Source organism: Taeniopygia guttata, chromosome 31 (assembly GCF_048771995.1).
Source record: "Taeniopygia guttata chromosome 31, bTaeGut7.mat, whole genome shotgun sequence".
Lineage (NCBI taxonomy): Eukaryota > Metazoa > Chordata > Aves > Passeriformes > Estrildidae > Taeniopygia > Taeniopygia guttata.
The window spans coordinates 4919983-4946103 of record NC_133056.1 but is presented as its reverse complement, the minus strand read 5'-3'; the positions used below and the strand labels follow the sequence as shown (position 1 = coordinate 4946103).

Below are 26121 nucleotides of genomic sequence, written 5' to 3'. Positions count from 1 at the left end.
TGTTAATCCCTTGCTATTCCCAAAGGGAACTGTTCCCCGAGGCACAGCCCAAGCCCTCTCCGGTCCCTGCTGGGCTTGGCACAAGGAGAGCAGCAGCTTTTTTCACTCACCCGCCGGGACTCCATCTGCCCCTTTCACAAGGAGTGAGAAACAGCAGTGACCAAAGGCCCTTGGCCTTAGCAGGGTCTAAACCCCAGTGACCAAAGGCCCTTGGCCTTAGCAGGGTCTAAACCCCAGTGACCAAAGGCCCTTGGCCTTAACAGGGTCTAAACCCCAGTGCCCAAAGGCCCTTGGCCTTTGCAGGGTGTAAACACCAATATCCAAAGGTTCTTGGCCTTTGCAGGGTCAATAGCACAAATCCAAGTGCCCTTGGCCTTTGCAAGGTCCAAGCCCCAAAGATCATGAGCTGTTGACAGCTTCAGGGTCCAAACCCCAATAGCCAGGAGCTGTTGATTGTTGTCAGGGTCCAACCCTCAGCATTCCATGTCCTTTGTGATGGTTGTCAGGGTCCAACCCCCAGCATTCCATGGCCTTTGTGACATTACCAGGGTCCATAGCCCAGCATTCCAGGGGCTGTTGGAGAGGCCCTCCATGGCTCTCCCCCCATCCCAGCTCCCTGCTGGTCCTGGCAGGGGCCCTGCCTCCCCTGTGTCCCCAGAGCCCTGTTGGGCAACTGGGCAGGGACCCGGCTCATAACATGAGCTCGAAGTTGCTGCTCCAGACAGTGTCAGTTTTAAGGCTCAGCATTCTCAAGACCTGCAGGCTCTTTAGGGATGTGCTTAGTTCCTGAGTCACAGAAATTCTTCTGTCTTTCCTGACAAAGGATAGATGGAAGAAAAAGCCTACAAAGGATCTTGCTGATTACAACTGTTATGTGTAGTAGATGTAATTCGCGCCATTTCCAATATGATATATGTGATATTTGTTAAAGTATACATGTTTGTATTAGGATTCCCCCCCCACCCTCGCAGGAGAGACCAGGTGTATTTTAGAAACTGATTTACAAGTAAGAAGGAGTGGCTCGCCAGGAGATGGGCCATGTCTGGGGAAATACAGAAACCCCAGGTGCTGATTGTTCTCGTGAATGACCCGAGATGGATATAATGGAAATAGTTAAGCAGATACATGTGAATCAACAAACTCCAGACACTGAATTGTTCTTCCTCATCACCAAAAAGAAAATATTATTAACAAATAGACTCTGAATAGAAGAAAAGACTGACTGCTGAAATCTTGGCCTCAGGTGGAATTTTCCATGTAAAAATCCCTTGTGCCAGGATGGAGGTGTGTGGGCACGGAGGAAAACCTCTGATGAGGCTGACTCCTTGTTGCACACCCAGGGCCGACCCCGGGCTCGGCTCTGTTCTTTCCTTGTGGCTGGCTGGATAGAATTTGATTGCAAAATAAATATTTTATTTTTCATATTAATTTGGCTGGACAAATTTTCATTTATAACACAACTATTCATGAAAAGTAATGCTTTGCCTTTAGAACAGCCACATGAGGAGGAAGAATGGTGTTTCAGGGGCTTTTCAAATTTCTACAGAGAAATGCCAAGAGCAGCAGTGTTTAAGGCTCACAAAATAAATTAAGAATCCTGAGACAGACACAAGTGCATTTATTTCTCTGCTCTCTTTTGGCAATATATCACTAAGTCTTCCAGACAGAAGTAAAGTCTTGCTGCTTACATCAAAGATTCCTCTCTAGGAACAGACCTTCAAGAACTAAATGAGCCTGCTTGCCAAAACTTTGGCAGGTACTTTTTGCCCTCATCTTCGACAGCGCTCGTCTGTGACCTAGGGAGGAATTTTGTACCCGCGTTGACAGGAATTGGCTCCTGAGCAGGGCACAAATCCTGCGTGGAAGAGAAGAGCTGCACCTGCCTTCTGCAGGGCCTGTCTCTCCAGAGATGACGGCCCCAGGATGTCACTGCCAAGTTAAGGCTCAGAGATCGATGCAGCTTCAAGTCTCTGCTTCCACAAGAGCAGCTTTGGGCTCCTTGAGCTTCTACTAAATATTACTTAATTTTGAGAGATTCCTAAAGGGGCTGTGGGGTTTTTCTTGGTTTTGCCATGTTTCAGTGCAGTTTTCCTTTCCCACATTCCATTGTTTAAATGTAACGAAAACATAGCCTAAAATATTTCATACTTATTCACATTTATTCCATGTTGGTCGGTTTTGTGCAAATTTCGAGGAGGTTTTGAGGATTTTGGGGTCATTTTGTGTACCCTGGCAGCCAATCCCTGAGGCACGTTTCCCCGCTGTCACTCACTGAGGGCGGCTGGGCTGAGGCCGGAACTTCTCCCCGCCGCTCGCCTGCCTCGCTGCCAGGGGCCCCTTGTGACTCTGAGCTTTGCCCAGCTGCCCCAGGCTGGACTGGTTTATACTGGTTTGTTCTCCCCCTGCCCAGGGAGCGGAGCTCCAGCACCCCCCAGCCCCAGAGTGTCAAATTTCCGTGGCTACAGGGTCGTGTCCGCAAAGGAGACAGAGGAGTCCTGTAGCAGTCCCTTGACTGGAACAAAGGGAGAGAGTCCATCAGGGTCTCTCTCGATTAGCTAGAGCAAGTAGCCTTCTTTTCTCCTTTCCCGGCTGCATTTTCTCCTCAGTCCCTTTCCCCCTTGGCTGAGCTACTTGGGAGGTACTCGGCACTTCCCTATCCGCCTGTCCATGCTCCCCTTAGTATGTGCCCTCTGTAAGACACACAAGCCATGATCATTGCAGTCAGCTGAATCCATTCATTTGTTTTAGAAAGCTTTACTAATTGACATGGACTTCTTCTCAGGGAAGAAGAATAAAGACTTAACAGGGTCTTGAATATTAACTTTGTGAGAAATTATGCTCACTTTTAAAATTGAAAAGGTTTATTAAACCTGAACAAAATTGCAACAAAAGTCTGTGTAAAACGACTACATAATATTGGCTTTCACATTTATGTATTAGCTTTTGTACCTGCTCAGTGATTATAAGTATTTAGAAAAAGTCCCAATTGTAACTCTTTTCAGCTGCTTGTGAAGAGAATATAATCTATCAGCTTAAGTATTCACTGTACTGCTCATAGAAATAGTGTAATGAATATAATATCTGTGTATCAATTATGGAAAGAAGAGTGCGGTTCATTTATTGTACTATAGAAAAGGCTTTTGTGTAACTAAGAAGAGCAATGTAAGGCCATCCACTGACCAACCCATCCAAGTGATAAGATAACTGTGACACTGTCGGAATCTGTGGGTATTGGTGATTCCGAGATTGTAGAAAGTCTCTGTCTTTCTGCCCCGTTGCCAAAGAAGAAGCCATAATTGGTCTGTGCTGTTTTCAAGGTTGTTTATTCTTGCTTATCTATAACATGTTCTGCTGCCCTGCCGCAGTTCTGTCCTGCAGGGCAGCGTGTGGGGCTCTGCCCCCAGTGGGATGTTACAAACATTATATACCAGAAACTACGTGTATTATATTTACAATCATGTACCAATATCTATCATCTACATTAAACAGCGTGTCCCCAGCCTAAACCAACGGAAAAATGCCAACACCACAGTGAAACATGGAGGGCATGAGGAAGGAGGAAAAGGACAAGACACACCCAATTCCTCCATCTTGTCCCCTCTGAACCCCTAATCTAGAAACCTAAAATTTTACTTTTGCACCTGTGTCACACTTAATTATTACTCTTATCAAACACTCAGAACTTGTAATTCATCCTGTAAGATTGAAAACTCCTCTCCATGGACAGAGATCACAGACAGTGTCTCTCGGGGCTCTGTACAGGGGGGTTCCTGACCCCTGCCAGGGTCCCAGGCCCTCCAGGGCAGCCAGAGGGAAGCCCTGGATTCCCACAACAATCCTTATCTCCCTTGCTGCTGCTGGGTGTTTGTGCCCATGTGGAATGTGTTCTGGAGATTGTTTACCCAAGGTGATTGCTTGATTGGATTCTGGTGATGGTGTTTGGATTCATTGATCAATTGGATCCACAGCTGTGTCAGGACTCTCAAGAGAGAGAGTCACAGGTTTCCAAGTTAGTAGTGAGTGAGAGCTCTTGCTAATGGAATATAGTGTCATAGAAGTAGAATAGAATAGACGATAAGATGATAGAATAATAAAGCAATTGATCAGCCTTCTGAATCATGGAGTCAGTGCTAACTATTACCCAGCTGGGGGCCTGTGGCAACAATTCCCCACCTCCCACTGGCAGGTTCAGCCATCCCCGGGACAGCCTGGCTCCATCGCAGTAACAGTGACTTGGGAAGACAAATGCCATCACCCAAACATTCCCTTCTCTCTTCCCCGGCCTTCCCTGTGAGCACAGTGCCATCCTCTGGCACAGTAGCAGCAGCAGCTGTGTGTCCCACTGTCCCCCAGCTGGCCAGAGCTCCTGGCAGCACTGCAGGGCTCATCCCCCTCCCTGCAGAGGGGAAACACGGAGCAGAGGCCCATGGCTATCTGCAGACCCACCACAGCTCTGAGGGTCACAGGGATGAGGATCTTGGATGAATGGGAATCTGCCTGGAGAGGGGTCAAAGCGGTGGAGCACTGACCTGAGCACCATCGCACTCAGCAGAAAGGTGAAAGAAGGAAGAAGTGAGGAGGTTTCCCTGCAGAGGTGCCTCACTGCATCCCCTGAAATTTGTCCTACATTTGCCCCAAGTCGCTGTGTCCTACAGGCTCCTTCTTCATACATTCCAAGTGGTCTCATGTCTTTGTGGTCTTTTTGCCTTCACTCTGCACTCCACAAAGCCTCAATGTGGTGTCCTTGTGAAGTCGTGTGGTCCCCACATGGTCTGTAACAGTCCATGGGGCTGATATATGTCTTATGTAATCTCTACAGTGCAAGAGATCTGCATATGGTCCCATGAGCCCTTTGACAGAGCCCTTTGGCCCAGGACAGTTCAGGTGTTTCTGCAGGCCAGTCTGAGGCAGGAGACCAGGCCCTGATGGCCCTGGGCCCACAGCAGTGTCCCCACATATTCACATACTACATCCCTGTAGCCATATCCCCTCGTATTCCCATACTACATCCCTGTAGGTGTATCCCTACACATTTCCATATCCCTGTAGCCCTATCCCCATATGTGGGAAACAGATTTGTAGAGAGTTCTCAAGGCCTGATGGAAGGCTCACACAGCCTCATCCATATGCAAACTTTGAGATAAGAAATGCTGACTTAGAAATGCCATGGAATAGATCAGGTATTGTTGAGAGAGAAATGGATCTAGGGAAAAGTTTCAAAAGATGGCCTTGCAAATAAGACTGGGTACTTTAGAGAAATAGAACTATGAAAGATGCAGGTTCCACGAGGAACTCCACAAGGAGTTGTTTTAGATGCTTGGCTTTAAAGCATCTATAGCATGGTGTGGCTAAAGCTGATAGGCCAAGAAACACTTGTAGTGTATTGTAATTAGGAAATAGTTGGCTTCTGATTGTGGTGGTGTGAATTATAGCATCTGTATTGTCTCATCCTTCTCATGAGACTCAAAATAGAATAAAAGTTTTTAAAACACCTCTCAGTTACCCCATCTCTAAATCTAAACAAATATTATCCAACATCCATGTATTCCCATACCCCATCCAGGTATCCACATTCCCATATCCTCGCTTTATATAGGCAAGTTCCTGCCCCGGTCCTCGGTCCTCCCCGCCGCCTTTCATGTCTCCTTGCTCCTTGCCGCTATTTTTGGGGAAAAAAAACCCAAAAAAAACCCAAAAAAACCCCAGCACATTTCCCCGAATGAGCGTGTGCAACGGGGAATCGAAACTCTTGGTCAGGGAGGCGGGACCAGGAGCAGCGGGCGGAGCAGGGCTGGAGCGGAGCTCCGAGCGCCAGCGGCGGCAGCGGCACGGGGCAGCAGCAGCTGCTCCAGCTGCTCCAGGAGTGGGCAGGGGTCCCCCGCACTGCCCACCATGGCCCTCAAGCAGCTGAAGGCGTGAGTGGGTCTGGGGGCACCTCTGGGTGTTTGTGGGGGGAGACGGGGCATGGCTGGAGTGTTCTGGGGGTCACAGGGGCCGTGGGTGGGGCAGGGGGCTCAAGGGCTGCTGGGGAGAACTGAAGGGTGACTGAGGGAGGTGGGGACTGCAGCGGTCAGGGCTCACAGGGAGGGTTTTTCACTGGGGGCTGCTGGATGTCTTGGTTTTGACTGGGAGAGAGATAATTTTCTCCCCAGAAGCTGCTCCAGTGCTGTGTTGGGGATTCAAAGTGAGAACAACGTTTGTAACACGCTGAGGCCCCGTTGAGCTGACTCCAAGTCAAGACTTCTCAGTGTCCCGTGCTCTGCCAGCAAGGGGAGCACGGCCAGGAGACCCAACTCAAACTGGCCAGAGGGATATTCTGGACCACAGAACCTCCTGCCCAGTCCAGAAACTGGGAGGGGGTTGGCCAGGAGCCACCGATTGCTACTGGGGAACAGGCTAGGCATTGGTCAGTGGGTGATGAGCGACTTCTGAGCACTGCTGTTTTCTCTCAGGTTTTATTCTGTTCTCTCTCCTTCCCATTACTATTTATAGTAGTAGCAGCAGTAATGTCAGTATATTTAGTCTTGTTTCAGTTATTTAACTATTCTTTACCATTTCTGGATTCTCTCCCCCATCTCTCCAGAGCAGCATGCAGCTGTGTGGGACTGAGTTACTGGCTGGGGTTCAGCCACGACAGTCCTTCTTGGTTCTCAACTGGGGCACAAAGAGTTGAGATAACAACAGATCTGAGCAGAGTGTGTTAAAACAAAGTTGTTGTGAGCATCTCTTGTATTTATTTAACAGCTGTGGGTCACAGTTTGTTCTCGGAGTTCCTGCCCGTGCACTTACAGGTGCATTTTATAAAAACCCTTCCCGGTGCGTGCAACCCCGTGGGAATGTTCATCCTCCCTTGGCTCTGGGCTTAGGTTATCATTGTGTTGTGGTTGGTAACACGGAGCTGTGCTACGAGAGAACGGCTGGAGCTGAATCGAAGCTGCCGTCTGTGCTCAGCATTGCCGTCCCCGCTGGGCTTCGGGAGCCATCCAGTGGGAACTGTCAATAATTACACCTTAGGCTTTTCTCCGGCGAGGGCCAGGCTATGAGACAAGTCTTCCAGCATAGTCTTCCCCTTCCCTTTCCCCTTCCCTTTCCCCTTCCCTTCACTGTACTCTGTGGTTACCCAAACCCTCAGGACAGTTTAAGCCCTGCCCGCAGCTCACACCATAAAGCCACTTGCTGTTCCCAGTGGGGCAGAATCAAAACGAAAAGGTAAAGCCTCTGAACCGACACAAGAACAGTTTAATGATTGAAACAAAACTAAATAGATTGATGTCACTGCTGCTACTAATAGGAATGAAAAGGAGAGAGAATGGAATAAAACCCAAGAGAAACCAGTAATGCCCAATAGTTGCTCATGCCCCACTAACCAATGCCTCACCCATCCCACAGCAGTGATCAGTGGCTCCTGGCCAACCCCCTCCCAGTACTGTACTGGGCAGGAGGTTCTGTGGTCCGGAATATCCCTCTGGCCACTTTGGGTTGGGTCTCCTGGCCATGCTCTCCCCTTGCTGGCAGAGCATGGGACACTGAAAAGTCTTGACTGGGCTCCAACCCAAACATCTGTGTGCAGCCAACACTGTTCTCATGCTAAATCCTGAATGTAGCCCTGGACACACTTCTGGGAAGTAAATTAACTCTATCCCAGGCAAAAGCAGTGCATTGGAGCATCCCAGGAAGAGATAGGGGTTTGGGGAAGTGTAGTTGTCATCCTTGGAGGTGGTTGTTTCAGTGGGTCCTGGGAAGGAAATGGGGTCCTTGACCCTTTCCAAGGAGAGGCACATCCTGTGGGATCCAAGGAGAACATGGGCATCTTGGTTACAGAGCCGCCCCCACACCTTCTCTCCCTCTCTCTGCTTTACAGGGAGACCTTCTGCCAGCGGGCACCCAGCTTCCTTGACTACCTGTCCAGCATCCTGCAGAAGTACCCGGACGGAGGGCAGATCCTCAAGGTCAGATGCACATCACCCATCCGGGATCTCCTGCCCAGCAGGGCAGCGTTACTGCAGGCAGTGGGGCTGGTCCCTGTCCAGCACCAGCCCAGGGCCTTGGTGCCCAGCTGGGAGAGAGGGTTGATGCTCTTCTCAGGGCCTGGAGGGCCCAGGTGACCGGGCACTGATCTCCAATTCCAGGAGCTGGTGCAGAACGCAGATGACGCTGGCGCTAAGGAGGTCGTGTTTGTGTCGGATGAGCGGGAATTCAACATCACCGGAGGTGGCCTGGAGGGCACCCAGGGTGAGAGGCACTGTGGGCACCGGGAGAAACGGGATGAAGCTCTCGGGGGGCACTGGCTGGTGCTGGGAGGGACTGGGGGAAGTGGAACTGGTGAGGGGTTCTGGCATGTGCTGGGAGCACTGAGGGTACTGGGAGGACTCAGTGTTACTGAGGGGAGTTTTGTGGGACTGGAGCTTGTGGGAACACTGAGTGTGAATGACAATTCCCACTCCATGTCCCACTTCCCCCCTTATCCATGGATGGTGCTGACCACCAGGCCCAGCTCTCTTGGCCTACAACGATGCCGTGATGTTGCCCCAGGACTGGACAGGGATTCAGCGCCCAGGGGTGTCACACAAGCGGCAGGATCCTCACAGCGTGGGGCGCTTCGGCTTGGGCTTCACCTCTGTCTACCACCTCACCGGTGAGTGGCACTGGGAGCCCCAGCTGGGACTGAACCGGGGATGTGGGTTTTACTGCAGGCACCAAACTACAGGTGCTGGGGAGAACTGGGGGGCACTGGGGGTGTGCAAAATGGAGGGCCGTGTCCAAAGTGAGGAAACCTGAAGCTGGAAACCTGAAGCACTAGGAGGCTGGAGGGAGGCTGGCTGGCAGTGGAGAGCAGGGCTAGGGGGACAAACTGAGGGAGGACTGCTGAGTTGGGATTAAGCTTTGGATGATGGGAGGCACCGTGGGGATAAACGTGGGGCCATTGGGTGGGCATCTGGGGCATTGATGGCTTGGGATGATCTGGGAAGGCAGTGGTGTCCATGTCATCTCTGTGGCCTTACGGTTCCCTTGTCTCCAGACCTACCAGGTGTGCTGAGCCCCCCATACTTGGGCGTGCTGGACCCTGAATGCCAGGTGCTGCCTGGTGCTGGCAAGCGCTGGGACGTCTCTGAAGCCCAGGACCTTCCTGGCCTTTTTGAGCCCTTCTGGGCTGGGCTGGAAGCTGTGGGACAGCACGGTGCTTCAGCCCAGGGCACCCTCTTCCGCTTCCCCCTTCGCCGGCAACCCTCAGAAATTGCTGCAGGGGTCTCCAATGCTGAGCGCATCTGCAGCCTCATGCAGACTTTCCTCACAGAGGCCCCTCTTGCCCTCCTCTTCCTCCGCCATGTCCGCCGCGTGGCCCTGCACCGTGTGGCCCCTGATGGGGTCCAGACACTCATGGGAACACTTGTGGCATCCCCTCAGCCTCTCCCTGTCCCAGTGCCATCGGGGGGTGAGGGGCTGAGTCTGGCGTGGTGCCTGGTGGCCCTGCACAGGGATGGGGTTGGTACTGGCAGCAAGTGGCTGGTGGCTACGGGCAGGGCCACTGAGGGGCCAGTTGTGGCTCTGGGCAGACAGCTGGGGTGCAGCCCTGAGGTGAGCCTGGCACACCCCCTCCACGGGGCCTGCCAAGGGCGGCTCTGCTGCTTCCTGCCGCTGCCAGCCACTGATGAGACCGCCACAGGGCTGCCTGTCCATGCCAGTGCTCCCTTTGCCCTCTCTGATGATCGCCGCCATCTCCGCTGGCCCCAGGAAGGTGAGGAGGGTGAGGAAGATGCCCACTGGAATGCTCTTCTGCTGCTCGAGCTCCTGCCCCGGGTCTACAGCCACCTGGCTGCCATGGCCGTGGCGCTGCCCGGTGCAGATGCCTACAGCTTGTGGCCAGACCCCGAGCGCACGCCGAGCTGCGGCCGGATCCACAGCCTGGTGAGCCGTGTGTGCCAGGAGCTGGCGGCTGCCCCCGTCCTGCTGCCGGCCGCAGACGGGGCGGCGGGGCGGCTGCGGGCCCTCGAGGCTGTGCTGCTGCCAGAGGCTGCGGGCGATGCTGCCACACGGCAGGCGATCCAGGCCTTGCTGGTGGCAGCCGGGGAGCCGGTGGCCGAGGTCCCGCCCCACGTGTGGAGGGGGCTGACTTTGGGGATGCCCAAGGGTCTGCGGGAGGCCACGGCGGGACACGTGCGGGAGGTGCTGCGGCGCCACGGGGCCGCAGAGCTCCCGGCTGCCGGCCGCCTCTGCCTGCTGCGCTACGTGGCCGGGGATGGCTGCCACGCTGAGCTCTGGGGCCTCCCCCTCCTGCCTCGCGCCGATGGAACCTTCGTGGCCTTTGGAACTGCATCAGCCGTTGTCTACGTGGACACATCCAACTGCCCCAGGTGAGCCCACGGCCCCCGGCAGCTCTGTTCCTTGCAGAGTGGGCAGCACAGCCAGTTGCCCGCAGTCACAGCTCTTGCTCTTGAATTGGGGACGGGAGGCACGGCCAAACCTGGATATTTGGCACTGGATATTTGGGCTCCTCACTGCCCTCCTTCTCTCACCTAGTGTCACCAAGTGGGAGCTGAGGCAGATGCCCAGAAAGCTGCTCCCCATTACCCTTCTGGTGCCCCAGGACATCTGTTTGTTCCCACAGGGAGCTCCTGCCTGGCTTGGCCGGGTCCTTCCTGCCCTCAGACCTGGAGCCAGGCTTGGACAGCCTCCTGCGGGGCATTGCCAAGGAGGGTAAGAGATGGGAGTCTCTGGACCACTTTTACGTCCCCTGCTTGCTCCCCCTAAATTCCAGCATCCCCAGGTAACCTTGTACACCTTGGGTTCCTCTGCAGCCCCAGTATCTCCCTGTACTTCCCTGTCTCTCTGGAGATGCATGTGCTTGCTGTTCTTCCCACATTGCTCTGTCCCCTCTGTGCTCCCTCGGGTCCTGGGTCTCACTGTGTTCCTCATCTGAAGATCTCTGTGCTCCCCAGTACTGGTTCCCCTAACACCTTTTTACCTCCCACATCTCTTCCTTATATCCCCACCCATCTGGGGTTTTTGGGTTCTCTGTGCTCCTACTAAGGGTATCCACCATCCCTCCAGAGCCCAGGTCCTCCCACATCCCCCATGGGGGCCACCCATCCCCTGTAGTTCTTTTTCCCACATCCTGTGTCCCCCTCCCTGCCAGGTCCCAGGTCCCACAGGTTTCTAGTCCAGCCTCTGCCTCTCGTACACAGGTCTCTTCCCCAACCTGGTTCTGCTGGATCCAGCCGTGACTGTACAGACCCTGCGCTTGGCTCTGCCCCCCACCTGGACATCCCAGTCTTCAACCCCAGTGACCTGGTGCCCAGCCCAAGGGCTCCCCCAGCCCCCAGCCTCCTGGTTCCCAGCCCTGTGGCAATTTCTGGCCCACCACGTGGAAGACCTGGGCCCTCTGGAGGGGCTCCCTCTCATAGCTCTTTCCTCACTGGATGCCCCCACTGTCCGTCTGGCTCCACTGATACCTGAATCCAGTCGTATCTTCCAGTATGGGAGGACCAGCTCCTGCCACCTGCTGTGGCCTCTGTGCTGGAGATTCTGGGTTGCCCTGTGGTGCCACCAAGCATGTGGCACCGCTCCCTGTCCCGCTATGTCCTGCCTCCATCCCCCCGCAATGCCCTGCGGGCCCTGGGCAGGCAGGGGCCTGCAGCACTGGCCTCCCGCATGGCTTCGCTTCCTGATGCAGATGTGGTCGTCCTCCGTCTCTATCTGGCAGACGTCCCATCCCTGAGCAAGCAGGACATGGGCACTCTGGCTGCTCTGCCCCTCTTTCTGCCACTGCCCTGCTTGGCCACCCCACAACCCACGGGGCTGGTGCCAGCCGCTGCCACCCCGGTGCTGGAGCCAGAGCTGGAGCTGCCCCAAGATGTGGTGCTGCCGGAGGCCGTGTTGCGGTGCCGGGATGAAGTTGACCGGCGGCTACTCGGGAGGCTCCAGAGGCCCCTCATCAGTGCAGCCTGTGTGATGCTGAAGGCCATCAGAGCCGTGGCCCAAGGCGCATATGCGGGGAGAGTGGCTGAGACACAGGCTCTCCTGCTCTGGGTACTGCAGCACGGAGACACTGTTTTTGCACAGAGCCCCCCGCTCCAGCAGGCCTGCAGCAAGCTGGCCTTCCTGGAGACCCCTGATGGCCTCGCATACCCACAAGACCTCTACGACCCCTGTGACAGCACCTTGCAGGCCCTGCTGGCACCCGAGCGCTTTCCTCCTGCTGCCTTCCACAATCCATCTGTCCTCCATGCCTTGAGGGCCGTGGGCTTGCGGCACGGTCAGGGGTGCCTGCTGCCCTCAGACATCCTGGCAGCTGCAGCAAAAGTCAGTCAGGGCGGCACGGCAGCTTTGGACAGGGCTGAAGCACTGATCACAGTCTGCAACCAGCCCAAGGCACTGGATGGCTTCAGCGCTGCAGAGCTCAGGCAGCTCCAGGCCCTGCCATGGGTACCTCACTCCAAGTGCACAGGAGAGCCTGGGCAGCCCTTCCTGCCCCCCAAGGAGCTGCGATCCATGCAGTACCAATCCCTGGTGGGGCTTGCCATGCCCCTGACTGATGCCTTTGTGCCTGAGGCAGAGAAGAAGCTGGGGCTGAGCCAGACCCCACCACTGGAGAGAGTGTGGGAGCAGCTGAGAAAGCTGGCGGGGCGTGGGGACATGGATGAGGTGGGTCCCGCTCTCCAGCCCATCTAGTGGCACATGCAGGAAAACCTGAAGGCCTTTGGGACTGCCCCAGATGGTGCTGTTGTGTGGACTGAGTCTGGGCTTGTCCTGCCACGTGATGCTGTACTGGGCTATCCTGAGAAGTTGGAGCTGGGGCTGCTGGTGCCCCGGGTGCCCCCTGACTTCCTGCCCTACAGCTGCCTCTTCAGGGCTTGGGGGGTGGCTGACGGGGTGAGTGAGGAGAGGGCGGTGTCGGCCCTGCGCTCCCTGGGGCAGGACATAGACAGGCGCAGCTCCAGAGCGGGCACTGCCACAGAGTTGCAGGTGGTTGTAGCAGTCCTGGAGTGGCTGAAGGGACGGGGCCACCAGGGCAAGGGCACTGTGCCAGTTCCTGTGAGGATCCCGCAGGGCTCGGGCTTTGCCCTCCGCCCAGCTGCCTCTGCCGTGTACCTGGACATGGAGCTGGAGGAAGAGGAGGATGTTCCAGAGGTGGTGCACGAGGCAGTGCCTTCCAGCACAGCCATGTTCCTGGGCACGGAGTGTCTCAGTACACGGGTGCTGGGCCCGGAGCCATTCACAGCCTGTGGCCCCTCAGAGCCCATCACTCTACGCCTCCGCAACATCCTCCGGGAGTATGACGAGGAGGGCGATCTCTTCACGGAGATGGTCCAGAACGCAGAGGATGCCAGCGCTACTGTGTGCCGCTTCCTCCTGGACCTGCGGAGCCACAGAACGGCCACCTCTGGGCTGCTAGACCCAGGCATGGCTGCCTGCCATGGCCCAGCCCTCTGGGCCTACAACAATGCCCTGTTCTCAGAGGATGACTTCCAGAACATCACCCGGATTGGGGCTGCCACAAAGGAAGGCCAGGCAGGCCGGATCGGGCGCTTTGGTCTGGGCTTCAGCTCTGTCTACCGTGTCACGGATGTGCCAGCAGTGCTGAGCGGGGAGACACTGCTCATCTTTGATCCCAATGGCACCCGTCTGGGCAAGCACATCCCCAGGGCCGGCTCCCCTGGCATCCGCCTGGACTTCTCTAGCCGGCCACGCATCCTCCGTGTCTTTGCTGAGCAGTTCCAGCCCTACAACGGTATCTTTGGTTGCTGCCTGCCTGAGCCAGGACCCTTTCCAGGGAGCCTTTTCCGCTTGCCTTTTCGCACTGAAGAGGAAGCTGTGACATCGCAGATTTGCTCTGAGGCCTTTGGTGCAGAGCGCATCCAGTCCCTTGGGACTGCTTTCCTTGGCTCTAACAGGCTCCTGCTGCTCTTCCTGAAGAACGTGAGGGAGCTGTCTCTGGAGATGCTGCCAGACACGGCCACTTCTACAGAGGATACCATGCCTCTGGCCATGCTGCAGCGAAAGGAGATCCGAGGCTTGGGGTCCCCTGGGGATCCCCCAAGTTGGGCAGCCATTGAGCAGCTCTCAGCCTGTGAGGAGGAATCCAGGACAGTGTGGCACTACCTGGTTTTGGTGTGTCAGGGTGATGGGGAGTTGCTGGAACTGTTTCACCAGAACACACAGGCAGGACTCCATCCTCCACTTCCCATGGCTGGTGTGGCCCTTCCTCTTGCCCCTGCCAAAGATGGCAAGTGGGTGCCACGTCTGGATGCTGAGAAGGGGCAAGTTTTCTGCCACCTTCCCATGCTGGTCATCTCAGGGTTGCCAATCCACGTGCACGGGGCCTTCAGCATCCTCTCAAATCGCAAAGGGCTGTGGGACACGGCAGAGCGGGGCAAGTGGAACCGAGTGCTGCTCCACAATGCCGTGCCGGCGGCCTGGCTGCGGGCACTGGACCATCTCCGTGCCATGCACGAGGCAGGTGAGTTGAAGAACTATGAGTATCATGTCTTCTGGCCAGACATTAGCACTGCCCGTTACCCCTTTACAGAGGCTGTGACTGGTTTCTACCAGGCTGTGGCAGCCAGGAGTGGCCCAAGGCTCTTTTCTGATGGCCATTCCTGGTGCTCACTGCAGGACGCCCGCTTCCTGCACCAGACTGTAGAGAGACACCCTAAGCTGGGTACTGTGGCACAGCGAGTCTTTGCCATCACCGTGCCCCATCCCCTGTTGGCTGTGGCCTTGCCTGGGAAGGTGCAGGAGGGCCTCGGGAAGGCGCTGGATGCTGGAACCTATGACTGGAAGCGCTTTCTCTGTGAGCTTGTGCTTCCCAACTTGGAAAATCTCCCTGACGTTGACCGGAACCTGCTGCTGCTCCATGCGCTGGATATGTCTCATGAGGATGTGGACAAAGTGCTGCAGACAGTGCCCTGCATCCCTGCCACCCCTCATGGCCACCTGCAGTTCATCTATCACCTGGTGCATCCCAGAGGTCGCGCTGCCCCTTTATACAGCCCTGAGGATGGGCGCTTCCCCACTGGGCATGCCTTCCTGGAAAGACTAAGCCAACTGGAGAGGCTGGGCATGGTGAAGAACACCGTAGCCCTGCCAGAGCTGCTGGAGAGGGCAAAGACTGTGCAGCTTCTCTGGACCAAGAATGGTGCCCAGGGCTGCCAGAGGGCTGCCTGCATCCTCGAGTTACTTCAGGATGCAGTGAAGAAGAGAACAACCGACACCCTGCAGGCCACTTTCCAAACTGTGCCCTTCCTCCCTGCTGTACTACGCAATGGCAAGCTTGTGCTGCTGCCAGCTGCCCAGCTCTACCATCACCTCCATGACCCACTAGTGGGACTCACCAAGCCTATCTTGGCTCCTAAAATGCTGGGGAAAAACTTCAGCCTCTCCGAGGAGGTAGCATCCTTCTTGGGGCTGGACCGGCAGATATCATCAGCTCAGGTCCTTGAGCAGCTGCGGGCACTCAGACATTTCTCCAACACTCTCCCTTTGGAGACCCTGCAGTACAGCACCAACTGCTGCTACAAGCACCTGAACATGATGCTCCAGGAACAGCACTCCGGCCGGGATGAGGTAGCTTCTGCAGTGGACTCCGGGGAGCCCTTCATCTTGATGGGCTCCCACTTTGTGCTGGTCACAGCTGTGGCTGAGAAACTGTCATTTGAGGCTGCCCCATACCTTTATCAGCTCCAAGAGCAGTACAAGCCCTACAGAGAGCTCTGGGAGTGTGTGGGGCTGCGCCACACATTCACCTGGAATGATTATGCCCAAGTGCTCTGCACCCTGGCAAAGACACATGCTGGAAAGCCACTGCCGGCCACGGAGCTGGATCTGGCCCTGCGGCTGGTGTCTTGTGGCTTGATGGAAGATGGCACCCAGCCAGATGCCTGCCACACCCAGCAACTCTTTCTGCCTGATGAGGAGGGCATTTTGCACCCATGGGACAAGCTCTACTTCAATGATGCACCATGGATGCCGTTGGACAGAGATGTCCTGCTGTGCCGTAAACAGCTGTCCCGAGATGCAGCCCTGCGCTGTGGGGTGGCCACCATACGCCACCGAGCACTGGAGAGGAGTGAACTCCTCACTGATCACCTGAGCCTCTGGGCACAGCCATTTGGTGCCCACGAAGATTTGCCAACACGACTGAAGAACATCTTGAAGGAGTACTCTGAGTCCGCTCCTGATATAGTCAAGGAGGTGCTCCAGAATGCGGATGATGCTGGTGCGGGGCTTGTGCACTTTGTGTGGGACCGCCGGCAGCACCCAGCAAAGGCCACTTTTAGTGAGAAATGGAACATCCTGCAGGGCCCTGCCCTCTGCATCTACAACGACCGCCCCTTCCAGGAGCATGACATTGAAGGCATTCAGCGTCTGGGGGTGGGTGGCAAGCAAGGCCGGCAGGATGTCACAGGCAAATATGGCCTTGGCTTCAACACTGTCTACCACTTTACTGACTGCCCAGCCTTCCTGACTGCAGACAGTACCCTGTGTGTCTCTGATCCCCATCTCTACTACATGCCCCCAGCCACAACTGCGAAGCCTGGTAGCATGTTTGCTGTTGACACTGACTTCAAGAAAAATTTTCCAGACATTTATGACACCTTCCTACCATCCTTCTTCAAGCTGAAACAGGGCGTCCTTTTCCGGCTGCCGCTCCGCACTGCAGCTGAGGCTGCCAAGTCCAGGGTGTCTGACATGGTTGTGCGAGACCAAGACCTCAAGGACATGGAAGAAACACTGGCTAAGGAAGGTGAGGACTTGGTGCTCTTCCTCCGGCATGTCAACACCATCATCTTCTCTGAGATCCCCCCAGCTGGGAAAGAGTTGGTGCAGAAGCTGCGAGTGAGCACGAAGGTCACGGAGGAAGATGCAAAGATGAGACAGGATTTTCAAGCAAGATTAAGCAAAGCTGTGGATGGGAACAGCCCCACCTCTTTCTCCTGTACCATGAAAGTCAAAAATAGCATGGCTAAGACCACAAGTTTGTGGAGGGTGGTCGCACAAATTGGGGTGCAAGGTGGGGCTGAGGAGTCTCCGGTGCTTAAATGGCTGCCCTATGGGGCTGTGGCTGCCCGCCTGGAGCCTCTGAACCGAGTCACAGGCAGAGCCTTCCGCACCCTCCCACTGCCCTTGAACACTGGGCTGCCTGTGCACATCAATGCTAACTTCTCTGTGGATGCGGCCAGGTGCAGTCTCCACTGGGACAAAGGCGGCACAGAGGCAACCTGGAATGACTTCTTGCTCCGGCGCTTGGTGGCTCCACTCTACTGTTACTTTCTCACCAGGCAGTGGAAAGCCCTGGAGCCAGAAAAGCTGCAGTACAGGTCCCTGAAACTCTGCCAGCAGCACCTGGACTTGCACTTGCTCCAGTTTTTCCCTGTTACAAAAAGAGTGTTACCTGTCTTCCAGGGCATGGTGAGAGAGGTCTACAAGCACATCAGTCATGCACGCCTGCCCCTGGTGCCTGTGTACCACAGGAAGTCATCTGACACGGTGAGAATAACATGGGCATCTCCAGGTGGATCGGACATGCTAACAGAGCCATACTTCCTGAAGGAGAAGTCTCAGCCAGAAGTCCAGGAAGTGCTGCAGCAACTGAACATGAAACTGGTTCCAGCATTCACCCACCTGCAGCAGATCCGCGAGGAGTTCGTTGAAGCCCAGGTGAATGCTGTGGTCTTAGGGCCAGCCTCTCTCCGGTGCTTCCTCAAGGCCCTGGCTCTGCCTGTGCCCTGCAGGCTGGCTGAGACACCCCTGAGGACCCCAGAGAGCTGCTTCTACCTGCTGCAGTACTTAACAGGATGGAACAGGCACTCCCAAGGTACTCACAGGGAAGGGGGCAAGGCAGACCTGGAAGGCCTGCCCTTGCTGGCCACAGAAGATGGTCTTCTGAATGCTTTCAGCATCCACCACCCTGTCTTCAAGAACTCCTTTGCCCACCTCTTCCCCAAGCACAGCCACCGTTTTGCCCAAAATTGTATTCCTGAATGGATCCCACCTTGCTTTGTGAAGGAGCTTGACCTCCCAGAGGCCACACCACTCATCCAGGAGGCATTGGGTCAGCTGGAGTGGACCAGAGAGGGGGAAAACTGGCTCAAGGAGCTGTGGACCTTCTTTGACAGGATGGTTCTCTCCAGGACCTCAGAGGTGGACATGGAGTCATTCGTGAATCATCTCCAGAATATGGCAGTGCTGCCTACTCAGGGGAGTAAGACAGACTCAAAGCACCTATTGTCACTATCGTCTCTCTCCAAGGTTCTTTTTGAGTGTCACTCTGAAGTGGAAAAGGTGCTGCACAAACTGGGCATCCCTGTGCTCCAGCAGTCCCTGCTGCCCTGGAGATTTGCTTACTGTTGCCTGAAGCCAAGGGCACTGCAGGTTACAGATCCCAGGGCTGTAGTGGCTCATCTGGCAGACACAAGAGCTGATCTGTGCTGGGGGGATTTAGGGGAGCAGGACGTGTCAGCCCTGCTAAGGTTTGTCCAGCAGGGAGAGCTGGATTCACGTGCACTGGAGCAGCTCCAGTATCTGCCTCTCTTCCAGAAGTTTGGGGGGGGCTACGTAGCTGTGGCTCCCTACCGCAAGGTGCTGTTACTCTGCAGACAGTTCCCGCCAGTGCCCTCGAGTGCCCAAACCCTGTACGACTTGGACAAAGACATGCTGCTTCTCACACCAAGCCCGCACCACGAATGGCTGGCCAAGCATTTGAAGTGGGAGTTCACCGATGATCAGAAGCTCTTCCTGACTGTGGTACTTCCCCGGCTGCCCCAGCTCACACAGCAAGACCTCCTGGAAGCTGTATGCTTGTTCTTTGTCCTGCAACCCAACTGTTCCACTCAGAGCGTGGACGCTATTGTGGCAGCTTTTCAGAAGGTGGCCTTTATACCAGATGCCCACAGAACACTGCGCCTGGCCTCCTACTTCTACCATGACATGCCCTCCTTCCACACCCTGCGGCTCCAAAACCGCTTTGTGCCTAAGTCTTTCTTTAATAAGCTACCTTCGAACTGCAAAGAAATTGTGGATTTCTTCCTTAAGGCAGGTGTCCGCACCAGCCTCTCTGTAGAGGACTTTGTGGCACTGGCTGAGGAGATAGAGCGTGAAGCCACTCAGGCTACATGCCATGCTGCAGAACTGCTGGAGCAACAGCAGGAGATGCTCAAGCAACTTGCAGTCTTGTTGGAAAATCCTGAGTCAGTGTGTTTCCTGAGGAAAATTGCCTCAATCCAATTCCTGCCTCCACTGGATATCCCCCCAAACTTGGTGAACCTCTACCCTCCTTTTGCAGATTGCACTAAGGCAGTGGCTCTGAAAGGCAGCGTTTCCTACTGCAAAAATGTGGCTGAGCTCCTGTGGACATCAGCCACCATCCTGCCAGAATCCCTTGAACTTGAGGAGAGGTCCCTGAAGGCCATGGAAGTCCTTGTAGAGATACCCACTGCCCTGGTGGTGGCCAACCTGGAGCATGTGTGCAGGGCAGCCTGCTCGACACACCTGCAGGTAAGCACACGGGCCAGAGTGCTCCAGAGCATGTACAGCTTCCTGCAGACTCATCTGAAGGAGGTGGACGCAGAGCACCTGGCTGAGCTGCCCATGGTGCTGGCCAAGTCATGGGACATGGCCAGGCCACAGCAGGTGGTGACATCCCTCCCAGACGAGGCTGACTTTTACCCCTACCTCCTCACGCCTCACCCCAACGTGGCTGCCTTTGCAGATCTCCTGCAACACCTTGGCGTCGTCCTGGTCCCCACACTGACTCACTACAGCCGTGTCCTGGTCCAAATCTACCAGGAGAGCCATGGCACTGGAAGCCTTTCCAGTAGCCAGAAGAAGACAGTCCTGGTGGCCACACGGCATTTCTTCCAGCTGCTGCGGGAGGAACCGGAGCCCCCCAATTGCTCTGCTGTGGCTGAGCTGTATCTGCTGAGCACTGCTGACTGCCTGGAGCCATCCCACAGACTGTGCTTCAATGACTGTGTGCCCTCAGAGACCGCTCGGGCCCTAGAGAAGACCTTTGTGTTCATGGCTGCACTGCCAGTGTCTGGGTGTAATGTCAGGTGGCTGCTGCAAAGGCTGCCAGCACACCTGCAGCCACGGGCGCTCTCAGAGGTGACAGAGAAGCAGCTGGAGGAGGGTAGTCCTCAGCCATGTCGTTACGGCTCTCAGTGCGCTGCGCAGAGGCGTCTCCGGACGCTGCTGGTATCCCCGTGGTTTAGGCTGGGGCTGGAGTCCCTGCTGGATTGGCAGACCCCCAAGGCAATGATGGGAATGGAGGGGGATGGTGGCTTTGCAGTGGAGCAGGTGAAAGTGCAGTGCTGCAAGGACATCTGCACTGTGCTGGTGCACAGCGGGGCAAAGGTGGAGGGCAGCTCCCAGTCACAAGTTATTCATGCGTGCCTGTCTGGTGGTGCTCAGCGGCTCCTCTCCATCCAGCATGTAGACATGGTGCTGAACCGGCAGCAACTGAGGGTCGTGGAGACACTGGCACAGGAGATCAATAACATCCTGGGTGGGCAGCTGGAGGCACGCGCTTTGTCCGTGCTGCGTGAAATGCTGGTCTGCCAGGAGCCACAGGACGTGGCCTTGGTTCTGGAGGAGAACAGTGTGGCACTGGTGCATGCTGCACCAGAGCCAGAGAAAAGGCTGCAGGAGGAGGCTGAAGCTGATCCATGGAAGGATCCCAGCCTGCCAACCTTGAGGCCTCTGCATGATGTCAGGGGGCCAAAGGGGTGGGTCCCATACAAACCTGGCAGTGCTGCCCAGCACCACAGACAGGGAGGCTGTGGCTCCTGGCTGAGCAGCCAGGAGCTCATGGCCCTGACTCCATCCGTCCCCGAGGCCCTGCGTTGGCTGTGTCAGGCCACGAGTGACCTGCAGGCAGCCCGCAATGACATCCGGCACTGCTGCCCCAACTGGGTGCTCTTCAAAGTGCACCAGGCCCTGGAGAAGGCACTGGTGGCGGCTGTGCTTTGCCGTGGTGAAGCTTTTGCGGGCCATAGAGGGCTGATGGGTATGGCCCAAAGGCTGGAGGCGGAGGAGCCGGAGCTGAGGGGCCTTGTCCTGGACGTGCAGTGGCTGTGTGACTGTGGTACGGACGGCAAGGCCACACAGTACCCGAGTTACCATCCCTTTCCCGTGACCCCCAGTGAGGCCTTCCCCAGCGTGGATGAGGAGGAGGTCCTGAAGCGGGCACAAAAAGTGCTAGTAACACTGAGGGACCATGTGGGCAGAAAGTGACAGGTCCCTACCACGGCGCACGGCACCTGGGCCAAAGGACCATCAGGCGCCCATCAGAGACCCACCATGGACCTGCTGTGGACTCGCCGTGGACTTGCCACAAACCTGCCACAGGCCATTCCAGACTGTCCAGCCCTGGCAGGGGAGTTTTGGTGGCAGACCAGGGCCCAGACCACTGGACATCACAGAGTTGCCTGTGCCATTGGCGTGTCTTGAGTGTGCAGTAAATAAAGTGCAAAATAAATGCTGCAATGCTGGAAGACTTTTCACTGACAGTGGAGTCAGGGACATGAAGAAGTCATGGGCAATAGGTGTGGAGAAGGTGGAGGGGGTGATGAGGGAGTTTGGAGAACTGTGTTTGGTCAATTTTGGCTAGCCAGGGGCTCACCGAGCCACTCCATTACGTCCCCTCGTTGACTGAAAAGGAGAAGAAAACGTGATAAAAATCCCACGGGTCAGGGAGATCACTCACCAATTACTGCTACAGTGAGAACAGACTCACCTTGGGGAAATGAATTTCTTTTAGAACCAATTAAACAGAGTAGGAAAATGAGAAATAAGAATAATCCTAAAACCACCTCCCCCTACCCTCCCTTCTTCCCAGACTCAGCTTTATTGCACTCGGGCGGTGGAATGCCGATGGAAGTCCGATTCCTGCGGTGCGTGCAGGAATTGCCAGACCTGTCCCCCGGGAGCGCTGCTCCTAAAACGGAGCCTACTCCCACTGGACGTAGCTTGACAGCCAGTGAAGATGAAGTCCAAGGACCTCAGGATTCTTCTGCCGTGGGGTCAGAATGTCTTTCTGGTCCCATGTTGGGCACCAAACTGCCATGTCCTGTCCCCACTTCGTAAGAGCAGATCTCTTGCCAGCCCTGGCTAGCTCTCCACGGGGCGATAGAGCAGCGAGAGGCACTCTCTGCTGAATCCAGCAGGGCTTTAGAGCGTGCCTTCGTGGGTCCAAGGATATTGCTGATCCCACCGGCAAGGAAGGAGGTGACACTCTTCTGGGGATAGGTCCAAGATTTATTGTGACTCCGAGGAGAGCCCCGGAGCCCAACTGCACTCGAAGGGATCCAGCAGAAGAGGGTGAGCTCTGAGCCTCGAACAGGCCCTGATATAGGGAGGGCGGGGAAACCCGATCAGCCATTTGGGAGAAGACATGGGTGCGGCCCTCCGAGGGAAGGACAACCAGGGTATCCACTTAGAAGGGAGGAGGGGAGGGACCCCAGGCCATTGTCCAGTCACTCAGTGACCTTGGCAGAAGCCTCCAGACCAAGGGGAAGGGTGGACAAGTCACCCAGGAGGGGGCAGGGGCATGGATCAGGGTTTTTGGGATTGATGGGACACACAGGTACTGATGGGAAAACCTGGGATGAACCAAAAGGGCACAGGAGGGTACAGAGGGCTAAACCATTTTGAACATACATATAGTGGAAGCTAAAAACACAACTCCACACTCTTCCCTGTGGGGATGGTAAGACACTGGCACATGTTGCCCAGAGCAGCTGTGGCTGTCCCATCCCTGCAAGTGTCTGAGGCCAGGTTGGAGGGGGCTTGGAGCAACCTGGTCTGGTGGCAGGTGTCCCTGCCCATGGCAGGGGCTGGAATAGGATGAGCTTTGAGGTCTCTCCAGCTCAAACCAGTCTGGGATTCTATGCTGAGGTGAAACATCACCATAGTGATGACAAATCCAGGGCTTACCAAGCTGCCATGGCATCATGTCCATTGAGTGGTCCCTGCCAAGTTCAAAGGGCAGCTCCTCAGGAGACAGGGTCATCTGACTGGGCCAAGGCTGCAGAAGTGGGGTGCCATCGCTCAGCGCTGAAGGCTCAGGTGCCCTGACAGGTGCCTTGACCCTTGACCAGTAGAAGGTGGAGGCTTTTGTGCCTTCAAGGCGGGGCAGCCTGAGCACATGGCTTCTGCCTCTGCTGCCTGTGGCTCTCCCCTGTCTGGGCAAGGGATGCGAGCTGAGCTGAGGCTGGACATGCCACCAGTGCGTGGCGTGTCTGTCAGCCTCAGGGACCATAGAAATGGGGGTGGCTCCAGCCAGGAGGATGCATTGCTGCTACTCACTGTGACAGAAAACATGGAAAACAGCAAGTTTTGGTTGCAAGATACAGCTTAAAGACTAACTAGCAGATGAGAGAAAGGAATGTAAAAGTAGACACACGGGATGTTGAACAGAACTGGAAGCAGAGGAAAAACAGATTATAAGGCACCTAAGTGGGTTTTGTGGCACAGTTATGTGACAAGAAACAACAGTGCCTGCCCTAAGAGAAGTTCAAGGCAAGGGCACTTCCAATTTGGAGGGCTCACAGTGCATATGACCACCAGAGATCTCTTTAGATGATCCTCCAAGACCATAAAAGGACTTCCAGCAAGAGGCAGAGGTGGGTAAAATAGTTCTATGAGAAGTAATGTTTATGTATGAGCTAGGAACTACCTTGTGATATGTATGATCATGGTGGAATAAACCCCCTCAGCATTCTTGCTCACATGATGCAGGGCAGGCTTCTTCTTAACTCCGTAACTGCTTCCACAGGAATGTCTGTACACTCCTCCTGGATAACTTGATTCTTCTTCCACAATTTTTTCTTCCACATTCCTCCTTTCTGAGATGAGGTTGATCACAAGTTTCCGGTTCACTTGATCTCCTATCACCCAGGGTTGGGATTCTGCTTTTCACTTTGCTAAGTTATTTTAAAATATGCCCTCAACCCTTGACCTTCTCATCCTCAGCCAATTCTTGAGTATTTTCAGGATCAAGAATTCCTCCCTCCTAGCAGAGGTCATAGAAAGATGAGTGAATTATACAAGTTTCAAATTTGGTCTGTCATCATTAATGGAAAACTTGATCTGGGAGGGAAAGGATCGCAGAGAATTGCAGCTTCAGCCCTTGCCTAGGAATTGTTCCTGATCTCCAAAAAACAGGGGGCTTCTATGTTCTGAAGAATAGTCTTTGCATGATCTCTACAGCCCAGCTTTTACCTTCCTCAGAGGGCTCCCTCCCACAGTATGTCACACCAGTCTGGCACAGTTCCTGTGCAGGTGACATCCACTGTCACCAACCACAGGACCACTTTTCCTTTACCCACTGCCAGTGAGAGCGAGCATGGATCATTACATTTTTTCCCACATAAGATATGGAACAGAAATCCCTGTTATAAATCCTGCCAATTCTTTCTGAATTTGTACATACAAGCAAAGACACCTTGCACAGAATCTACCTTCTTGGAACCCTGGTGATCAGTGGCACAAAGTCTAGCGGTGGAGCCTGGAGGACAATGCTGAGCCCAGTCCTTTCTGACACCTTTGTTAGTAAACTGGGTGGTGGGGCCAGGGTGTGCCCTCCCACAAACTGGGAGCAGTGGCTGAGCTGCCAGAGAGAAGTGCTGCCATCCAGAGGGACAGTTCAACAAGGGTGACAGTTCAATGGCAAGTGCTGAGCCGTGTCCTTGGGAAGGAACAGGCACAGGCACTGGTATCTGCTGGGGGCCACCCAGTTGAAAAACTGAAGTTTGGCAGGGTCCTGCTGGACACCAGGATGCCCACGGGCCAGCAATGCGCTCCTGCAGCAAGGCAGAACAGCGTCCTGGGCTGCACTGGCAGCTGTGACACAGCTGGTGGAGGGAGGGGATCCTTTCCCTCTGCTCCACACCAGTGAGGCCAGCCCTGGAGTGCTGGGCCCAGAGCTGGCTGCCCAGTACAGGAGACAGGGACAGACTGGACAGAGTCCAGCTCAGGGCCATGAAGATGAGGGAGGGACTGGAGCATCTCTGCCGTGAGGAGAGGCTGAGAGAGCTGGCACTGCCCAGCCTGGAGCAGAGCAGGCTCAGGGCATCTCATCCCTGGGGATAAACACCCGGGGGGAGGCTGCAGAGGGAAGAGGGCCAGGGACGGCCCCAGGGGCCTTGGGCACCAGGTGACACACAGGAGGGGCCCTCCGAGCTCAGGAGACACTTCTGCACTGGGAGGGTGACTGAGCACTGGTGCAGGTGCCCAGGGAGGTGGTGGATCTCCATCCCTGGAGAGACTCAAAAGCCACCTGGACGCGTCCTGGGCAGCCGGCTCTGGGTGGCCCTGATGGAGCAGGGGCTGGGCAAGGTGACCTGCAGAGGTGCCTCCAGCCTCCCCCAGCCCCAGATTCTGGGACTCTGGGAATAAACAGTTTCCTAAGGACAAATGAAAAAGCTCCATGCATGGCAGGTTTCTCCTGCTCTCACCAAAGTGGTTCATGTCACATGTCTCCTTTCTGCAGATTCCTCCCTGGAGTGAGGATGCCTCTCAAGGTCATGCCTTGAGGCTGAGAGAAATGTTTGCCCGTGGTCATTGGTTTGGATGAGTAGCATCAATCTTTAAGAATTGGTTTTGCTGGCTTGACTAGAATTGCTGCAATGTTGCTTCAAAATATAATGCACTATACTGGAAGTTATAGTTCCCTGTACTGAGTAGTGAATAACCCAGAGAAAGATCTATTAGTTTAATCATGATCATAATAAACTCTTTATTTTTCTATAAATATATCTTACATCCTATGGAACAGAGTTGTGTGAAGGTTCAACTGCATCTATGCTATTGTTTAAAGATAAACTACTGACTAAATCTAAGCCTGCATCCAGCTGCAGCCTGCCTCCTCTGAGACATTCAGGAAGCAAGGAGGACCCTTCTGCACCTCGTGTCTCCTGCCTGCTGCCTGCACAGCTCTCCAGGTGGTCCTGTCGGTCTTGGGCCAGCTGTGCCTGCAGAGGGACACCTGAAAGAGGCACAAGGCCCGGCTCAGACAAGCCCAGGCTGGCAGGAGCACCTGCAGCCCCACGGTACCCGCTCCCGGGGCAGACACAGCCTCCATCTCCAGCCCTCACCCACACTGTGCCCTGGGGCAAGGGGAAA

General features: G+C 55.3%; 1 protein-coding gene across 1 annotated transcript; it reads left to right on the top strand.

The window, feature by feature from the left end:
* The first annotated feature begins 5802 nt into the window (after positions 1–5802).
* LOC140681093 (sacsin-like) lies at positions 5803–21483 on the top strand. The gene is given in 8 exon segments (XM_072920461.1): positions 5803–5915; positions 7862–7949; positions 8130–8232; positions 8489–8635; positions 9020–10352; positions 10607–10695; positions 11184–11471; positions 11474–21483. Coding segments are annotated over 8 exon segments (11829 nt in total). The 5' UTR covers positions 5803–5892; the 3' UTR covers positions 21232–21483.
* Positions 21484–26121: the final 4638 nt, after the last annotated feature.